This window comes from Malurus melanocephalus, unplaced genomic scaffold, assembly GCF_030028575.1.
Source record: "Malurus melanocephalus ecotype Western Australia unplaced genomic scaffold, MMel_1.1 scaffold_63, whole genome shotgun sequence".
Classification (NCBI taxonomy): domain Eukaryota; kingdom Metazoa; phylum Chordata; class Aves; order Passeriformes; family Maluridae; genus Malurus; species Malurus melanocephalus.
The window spans coordinates 839044-848160 of NW_026623295.1; the positions used below are offsets into that span (position 1 = coordinate 839044).

Here is a 9117-nt window from a genome sequence, read left to right on the forward strand (position 1 = left end):
ACAGCAAAAGGCAGTCCATCGAGACATAATCATTAGGAAAAGCCAAGTTATTTATAACTTAAGGAAAAGGGAAACCTACCATTTCAACATGAAAAGGGATAAAGATTTCTGGTAATCTTTGATCAGATTTTGTTTAGCTCTTAATGTAACAGCTCTACTAACATTTTCTGGCTGTCTTTGAGYTGTGGGCTGCATCTGGAAAAGCTTCAGAATATGGGCACATAAGACTGGGGTGGAACTGTTGTGTTTTGCCCTGTCCATTTTACCAAATTGCTTTATGTACAGTTGTATAACATTCCAGTTATAAAGTAAAACATTAAATACAAACCAGTGGAGTTTAGTTGGCAGATATTTTACATCAGTCTTGAGGTGGGTGAAGAGGATACAAGATTTGTTTTAAAGGATCATGTCAACCATGAAGGACACAGGGAAGGACAAGTGAGCTGATAGCTGACATTGGTGATTAATATGTACCAGAAATAGTGTGGCCAGCAGGATCAGGGCAGTGATTGTCCCTTGTACTTGGCACTRGTGAGACTGCACCTTGAATCCTGTGTTCAGCTTTGGGCATCTCACTAAAAGGACATTGAGGTGCTGGAGCATGTTGAGAGAAGGGCAACAAAGCTGGTGAAGGGTCTGGAGCACAAGCCTGATGAGRAGCAGCTGAGGAAGATGAGGCACAGCATTGCCAGCCAGGCAGGGAGGGGATTGTCCCACTGCTCTGCACTGGGGCAGCCTCRCCTTGAATATTGTGTGCAGTTTTGGGGGCCACAGTGTAAGAAAGACATTAAGCTGTTAGAGAGTATCTGAAGGAGGGGAATGAGGATGGTGAAGGGCCTTGAGGAGATGCCATATGGGGAGCCGATGAGGTCACTTGGTCTGTTCAGCCTGGAGGAGACTGAGGGGAGACCTCATTGCAGCCACAACTTCCTTGTGAGGGGAAGGGGCAGGCACTGATCTATTCTCTGTGGTGACAGTGACAGAACCTGACGGAATGGCCTAAAGTTGTGTCAGGGTAGGTTTAGGTTCAACGTTAGAAAACAGTTTTTCACCAGGGGGTGATTGGGCACTGGAACAGCTCCCCAGGGAAGTGGTCCCAACCCCAAGCCTGACAGAGTTCAAGAAGTGCTTGGACAATGTTCTCAGGCACATGGTTTGAWCCTTGGGGCTGTCCTGTGCAGGGCAGGTAGCTGTATTTGATGATCCTTGAGGGTTCCTTCCAACTTAGCTTATTTTGTGATTCTGTGATTAATTTTTAGTCTCACCCTACATCCATCTAATGGTTTCATGCTCCCCTGCTCCCTTCCCCTTCAGGTTCCTTGTGATTAATTCACCATTTTCTAACTGTCCCTTGAGGCTTGTCTCCTAATCCCTCTGCTCTGAAGAAGCACTGAAAGTACATCACAGAGTGTCTTTGTAGTGCTCTCTGGCCATGAAGGAGAAATAAGAGGGGGAAGTTTGGCTCAATCAATGTAGTCTTATTGTAGGTTGCCTTTCATATAAACAGAATATATTGACCAAGCTGTTAAACTGTTACATATTTCCCCAGTTTTCAAAAGATCATGATTCATACACACAGACATCAAAAAAAAAGAAAAAAAAGAAGAAAGTGTGTCATCAAAAAACATTTTTCTGAAACCAGTATGACCCTCTTAGCAGAACTCCTTGATCTAAAGCTCATGTATGATGAAGTTCCTAATTTAAGAACTGTTTTCATGTGGGTAAAACCAGATGCAGATTTATCAGGCAGGACAGAAGTTTCAATCTTCTTTATTCTTTCCTCTACTTTCCAGTAACACCAGGGAAAGTAGTAAGCATTTCCTTCATGAGATGTGGCTGCTCAGCCATGCAGCCTTTTCAGTCACATAAGAGTTACAGTTGCTCCTGAGTAAAAGATTCTCTTTTCTTATTCKAAAGTGGAGAAGCTAATTTTGGTCAAATTTTCAAAAGAAGGGTTCTGCCTGTGACAGAAAYTCTACATGAGAAATTTCTGCCCAAATTATTAAAGAACGGTGGAGTAACAAACTATGGAAAGCAGATGGAGTTTGGCATAAGAAATTACAGATGCCATCATTCATGGCCTTTATACTCTCTAAACATTTCTACACATATTCAAATGTGCAGTACCACTCAGCACAGTACTTGTTTCTCTTACCTTCTGTGTTCCTTTAAAAAAAGAATTACTGTAATGGCTGTAATACTGATCTTCAATAAATGAACTTCCAAGTTGTTAGAGGTTGTTAGGTCAACCTTCCACTCAACGATCAGATGGCAAGAACTCCTCACCCCAATATCATTATTTCTTACAAAAATCAATGACTTTATCCTTCCTTGCTGTTGTAGTTCAGTATAAMAGTGCAAACAGCACAGAAAAACTTGGAGTCAGGGGGATCTGAGCAGATACTAAGAAAGCTATTGGAGTAGATCTTAATAGAGTGGATTTTAATTTCTAGAATTAAGTTGTCATACAAAGAAATAGCAAAAATCTTTCAATCTTTAACTAAAAAGGCAGTAATTATACATTCTGGGGTGGGAAATCTATTATACACACCGTTTATAGAACAAAATCTAGCACTGACTCTTGCTTATTTATTACAGTGGAGAGGAAAGAAGTGGATTTTCTAATAACCATTAGAAAATTTCTAATAACCAAAGAAAGACATTATAAATGAAAGCCAGTTTAGCAAGAACTAGGAGATAGGACAGTTTACATTAAAACCTTCATATCTTATTGGTGGATCCATTTCTCTTTTTTTATATCAACTTGGATTAAACAAGGGGACAAATTTAGGATTCAAGTCAACAAAGGAACAGCTGTGCATTTCCATTTTTATTTGATTTATATTGTTACAAATCAATTTCATTAAAGAGAAGCACMTTCTGTTATTACAAAGACTCATTATAGTGAATTAGAGTGGCCCCATGGAAATCAGTAGGTACATTTGTTCAAACTTGATACACAACAGAAGAAAACAAGTCTGACTCTCTCTATGTCTACTGTCTAAAGCAAGACATCAGTGGCTACAGCTAATTTGGGAAGACAACTCTAAGTTTTAGTCCAAGGAAACTAATTTTACATAACTGAAAASAGATGATACAGAAGTAACCTCTTGATCTCAGGAAAATTAATGGTAAGCAATGTCTGCATCAATGGCTTGACTTTCTCTTTTAGTATCACCAGATGTAACCTGTGCTACTATGGAATTGTATGAATTCTAAGGGAGTTTCTTTTTTTGCTTCTTTACATTCCCTGGACATAGTTTCAAAGGAATTTAATGTTAGACCTACCCTCTAGACACAGCTTTAACAGTAAATGAAGACTGACTTACTCCTATTAGGTAGTTCAGCCAGACCATTTCAATAAAATTCAGGGCTCAGTGCATTCAGTGGGAGATTTCCTATGAAGTTCAGATGAAGCCAGGATTTAATCTCAGCTGTCTTTCCCATTTATGTGTAGGAGAACTGACTACAACTAAGCAGAGATGATGCATTGTTCTTTACAGTCTGCACCTGTGTCTAATTTAGTCTTCAGCTAGAGTTACACAGSAAAGTACTTGACAGCCACTAGAGAGAATAGTCTGGAAACTGTCAACTCAGAGGGATGCTTTTAGAGCTCTCCCTCTTTGGAATAAGTTCTCTTCTGTTTAATCAAAGGAAAAGTATTTTYGTTAAGAAACTTGACATTCCAAATAAGAGTGCTGTTAAGTCAGGGAATGAAAATATGAAATCACTGTTTGTTACCAGTGCTGTAAATCTTGCTGAAAGCCTTCAMAAACACACCAGATGCAGACTGCTAAATCCTTCCACTTCATGACAGCACTGAACCACTGACAGAATCATGCTTTCCACAGAGAGGATTGAGCAAGTACCAGATATGTAAAGCCTGTATGCATCAGTTATGATTAGCAAGTAAGGCAAATGCCATGCTCATGCAATAATTTCATATTGTACAGCCAGATAAAATTTCACATGCATACAAGAGAAAGCTTGATTATATACATTCACACTATTATATTGAATTTTGAGTTCTGTCAGGATGAGAGCATAGCCTAAAAACTGCAACATTCAAGTTGTGTATCTAAACGTTTGTGAATACATGTATATGTGCAACAAAATTACTGTATCCTTAATTATGAAGAGAGATAACAATGTTTCCATTACATCTTTCACAGCAACMGTTTTAAAATCAGTAAGTACAGTTTTTCTCTTGCTGCAAATGGAAAGGGGGAGGCTGAATTTGAAGTTTTGGAAAAGTTGATTAATTCAGAATTTTAAGACAATGCTTTAAAAAGCAAAGCATTTTATAGATCCATGACTCAGAAAGGGTTGAAACTTAAAGCATTTAGCTTGACAGGTGTATGTATATATATATATAGCTACACACACAGAGGTAAAAGGAAGCTTTGTACATTCACAGAATGAAATTACTGTGATTCTGTATAAAACTGAAATGCCACCTTATTTTCACATAGCATAAACCTATTCAGAATTCAGGTGATGCATTTGATCACTTGCTTATCTGTTGCTATTTATTACTATTTTTTTTATATAGCTATSACAGGATCAATGTAGTCTTCTAATTCAATACTCCAGATTGCTAAAATACACTCATAAACTATTCCACTTTTATTATGCTTCACTGGCCTTCTAGTCTGTTCTGGCAGACCTTGTTGTTACTTAGCCTGTCTTTAGCCTCCAGCATTGGTGATCTTCAGCTTAMAAGAAATTAGGCCAATATCCATAAAAGGATGTTTCAATTTAGTTTCACCTGCCTTAGACCCAGAAAGCAGGTTCACAGACCTATATTAGGTGCTAAGAATAGAAATTATACTCAACCAACACTCTAGCCAACAGGAAATGCTTTAGATTGTGACACCACACCTCTCTCAAGTGTTTAACACACCTAATGCTGAACTGCAGAAATGTCTAGGACTAGGCCAACATTCATTGTTCATAATAGTTATTGGGGACTTAGAAGTCTAAGTTGTTCTATGTTTAAACTGATATTTAGCTCACACTTTAATGACTTTCCTTTGCGATAATTGGCCAACGCTGGAAATATGCAGGAAATGGGAGATTTACTGGAGCAAAATCCTCCCGGCTGAGACACCCAAAACCTGAGGTACAGGTGATAAAGGTGGTGGCTTGACTCTGCCTTCTACCTCCACAAAGGTCCCTCACGTCTTTCTACTGCTGCTGGGATCCAAGTCTCAACTGGATTTTCCTTGAAATTAGGCTTAGTTCATTATCGTGAAAGCTTCAGCCTTTCACAAATTATTCTAAAATTCTATTTTTTTTTTAAACTCAGAGCTTTTACATAAATCCAAAAACATTACCTTTGGCTGAAATAAGCCAGTTTTGAAATCTATTTCTGCAACATGACCTTTTACAAAAATCTCACATCTAAGCCAAACGTCACTCCGGAGTAACTCAAATTCCTCCTGAAGTACGAAATGCCYGAATGCCGAGAACACAGGCGAGGGGCGGCACTGGGCAGGAGAGCCCACGAACGCAGCAGCATTTGACAGATCAGTGGTAGGAAACACCTTCGGCGCACGAATCTACCTCAATTGCCGCTGCCCACGCCTGGTTCTCCGGGGTGTTTCAAACGTGTCCAGCTATGGAGCTCGGTCTCCCTTACATAAAAAGAGAACACGCTATCCTCGCCGCTGATCCCCCCGCCCTCCGCACGGAGCATCCCGGGCTGTGGGGCCACGGCCCCGCTCCGGCAGGKCCCCGCACCCGGCGGCACCGGCAGCACCGGCCCCGGTTTCCGGCGGGACTTTGTGCGGCGGCGCTTCCCTTCCCCCGCGCTCGGCCCGGCCGCCGCYGTCCCGGTCCGTGTGCCCGCGGCTCTCCCGCCCTCCCCGCGGCCTCCATGCCGTCGCGGGTGCTGTGCCTGGGCGGCGGGGCCGGGGGTCCCGCTGCGCGCAGGGTCCGCCTGCTCCTGCGGCAGGTGGTGGGCGGCGGCGCGGCCGCGGCGCGGTACGGCCGCTCCGAGGTCAGGGCGCTGCACAGCTCAGGTAACCCAGCCCGGAGCCCCGGGTGTCCCGGCCCCCGCAGCCTCCCCCGGCTGCCCCGGCCCCGGCCACAGCCCCAGCGCTGCCACCGTGGGGAGTCCGGCTGGCTGGTGGCGCCTTGTGGGCTGCAGGTACCGCCTTGTGGGCTGCGGGCTTGTCCAGGCTGCGCTGCCGCCCCTGTGTGTCGTGGCTGTGAGCGCGGGGGTCCGGAGGGCAGCGGAGCTGGTGAAGGGATTGCAGTGCGAGTCCCGTAAGGAGCTTCTGAGGGCGCTGGGGTTGTTCAGGCTGGAGAAAAGGAGGCTYGGGGGGGACCTTGTCACTCTCTACAACTCCCTGAAAAGRGGGTGCTCAGTKTCTTCTCGCTGGTAGCAGCTGACAGGACAAGAGGGCATAGCCTCAAGCTGCGCCAGGGRAGATTTAGGTTGGACTTTRGGAAGGATTTMTTCACAGAAGGGRTGATTAAGTATTGGAATGGACAGGGAGGTGATTTAAGGAATGACTGGATGTGGCRCTTWKTTCCGTGGTGTAGTGGACATGATGGTRTTTGGTCATAGGTTGGACTCRATGACCTCAAAGGTCTTTTCCAACCTGAYTGATTCTGTGATTCTGTGGCGAGGGGAAAGGGCAGAGTCCAGTCACAGACTTTCAGGGAAGTTCAGTGTGGCTTGTCACAGCTTCTGGTCCAAGCRTTTCACCCTCAGTGAAGCAAGGGGCAGCCCTGCAGCCCGTGCCTGTGAGAAGCACTCTGCTCTGCAGATCGTCTGTCACATCTCGCCGTGCTTTCTGTTCCTGTGTCACATGGCTTCCTCTGTCAGCTGAGGCACAGCCTTAGTGCTTKTGTCAGGGGCTGCCAAGGCTGCTGCGTGTCTGAGCGTGCCGGCAGCATATGGTAATGAGATAGAGGGTTGACCTTGAGCTGACAGATGCCATGAAGGATGACCTGAATTGCCCTGCAATATCCTCTGGTGACCTTTGAGACAGGTGACAGGCCTGAGCAGAGTAGAAGTGGCGTTTGGAAGAGGCGACATATGCCTGCGGTAACTGACACTTTTCAGGATGAATGCCAAAAGCAACAAAGYTCCTAAGTACAGAGAGAGTGATGAGTAGTGATCTGCAAGTGATGCTGATGGTGGAGTCCTTGCTAAAGCTCTTAATTACATCCCTTTATCCCRTTTCTCTCCATTTCAATATTTTAAAATCTGTTTATTAGTTGACCAGTYCATTACTTTGTTTAGTTTCTGAAAAGTAACTCAAGAAGAAAGTCTTTGAGGAATTGAGTCATAAAATTCCTTGAAGAATTTGTGAATAGATAATATTTTATTTGTGAAATGTAGTAAAAAGGCTAGAGTTAATTGGCATCATGCTAATGAGAGTRAAGGTGAACAAGTTAACAATGAAGTCAGTCAAGTAAAAAAAACACCTGAAGAGRGTAGCTCAGCCCTTTTCATCCCTTTGTTGGGATGAAAACAAAAAGAGATTTAGCAATGTAAAATGGTAGCAAATTTYATCAGTGCTAAAAATATTTAATCACTTTAAATGTGCTGTGGAATGTAACTGAGTTTAACTCAGCAATATTTGTGTGTACACTCTGTATGTATGTGAATAATAGGTGTATTCCCAGTTACATTCAATGATGGTAAGAGTTATGGTAGAAGGATTTAAAGCTCAAAGCTCTGGAGAAGCTTGTAGATTATACTGTGGCTATTTGCCCTTCCGACACCTGAGACATCTCATCCTTTATAGTCTTTCCTCTTGTTGTTTCTGTGAATTTAGGACCTTAATATTAAGAATACTGGTTATTTTCCTGTTTTTGCTTTGTGGGTGTTTTTAAAATTATTTTTTAAAATGTTTGCATGTCCCCTTGCAGACCCTAGCATTTCTTTGAGGATACTGAAATTATGAAGGATGATCTGAAAATTTTTGTACCATATGTGTTTTTGCTATTTCTGTGCAGCTGCTGTAATTACAATTCTTGTTGTAAGCAGTGTTTAGGTTGCATGTCTCTTCCATAGATAAACAAAATGTGTCTGAAAATGCTGGAAGCTGTTTAGAGTCAACTAAACAGCAAATTGTTGTGTACCCAGTAATTTAGATGTGACATCYCTGCCAGGTCAGGTTTGCTGTATGTCCTGGTACCTTTTAGGTTAAGGGAGAAACGRTTGCCTGATCTTGTGCTGTTACATGTGAAGATGCCATGCTTATCATGGCTTTTCAGCTCAGTCTTTGCAAAGTGAATATGGCTTGCTGGTTCACTGGGGTCTGTGGAGGAATTTCTAAAGCTATCAAGTGGTATAGCTTAAGAGAAGTCTCAAAGGGAAAGAGATTGCATGACAAAAGGGTAATAAGAATAGCTAGGGAGGGTTTGGGTTTGCACAACTTCATTATGAGGGAAACAATTTATAGTAGCAGATGTTGTAGAAGGCTGACTGTCAGAATAATTTTTAATGCAGGTTTCATGTTTCCTTCTCAAAGACTGAAAAACATCAAGTTCTTGTTTTTGACTTTGTTTTTGACTTTAGAGTTACTTGTGATGAATTATTTTAAATGCAATATGAGCTGAACAAAGTGAAGTTCTATGAAACTCAGTTCACTGTTACTTATTTTAATCTATGTGTAATTTTTTTTTTTTTTTTTAGCCAACAGAATGTACAGTATGGGACTTGCTTTAAGGGGTTAGAGGGAAAAAAATGCTGAATATGATGTAAACTGAAGAGCTGGAAAAATTAAAACCATTGCTAGTCAGATAGTACAGGCAAAGGAAGGTTTCTTGTGTGCCTTGCTGCTCAGTGTATGTAAAGTAACTTACACTTTGTCACTTGTGTAGACCAAAATATATATTAGCTACATTCRCTGTTTTCTGCAGCACTGCCTGTCTAGATTCACTTCCTCTGCTTACCAAAACCTGGTCAATTCCAGCTCCTAATCAAACTTGTGTTTAAAGTCTAAAAGATCTCCSTAGTACATACAAATGTATCTGCTGAGTAAAACACAGTCACTTGAGAAAACTGTGTCACACTTCAGAATCCTATAATGTTAATCATCAGTGTACAGGATCTAAGTGATGATGGTAAAAATTGATAATCTGAAAGAAGACCAT

At 42.1% G+C, this 9117-nt stretch overlaps 1 protein-coding gene across 1 annotated transcript in view; it reads left to right on the plus strand.

Annotated features, from left to right (window-relative positions):
- Positions 1–5793: 5793 nt before the first annotated feature.
- VWA8 (von Willebrand factor A domain containing 8) overlaps positions 5794–9117 on the plus strand; it is a 180545-nt gene continuing 177221 nt past the window's right edge. Inside the window, exon 1 of the mRNA XM_057366321.1 lies at positions 5794–6023. Coding sequence (XP_057222304.1) covers positions 5879–6023 — 145 coding nt within the window. The 5' untranslated portion in view covers positions 5794–5878. The remainder of the gene's footprint in view (positions 6024–9117) is intronic.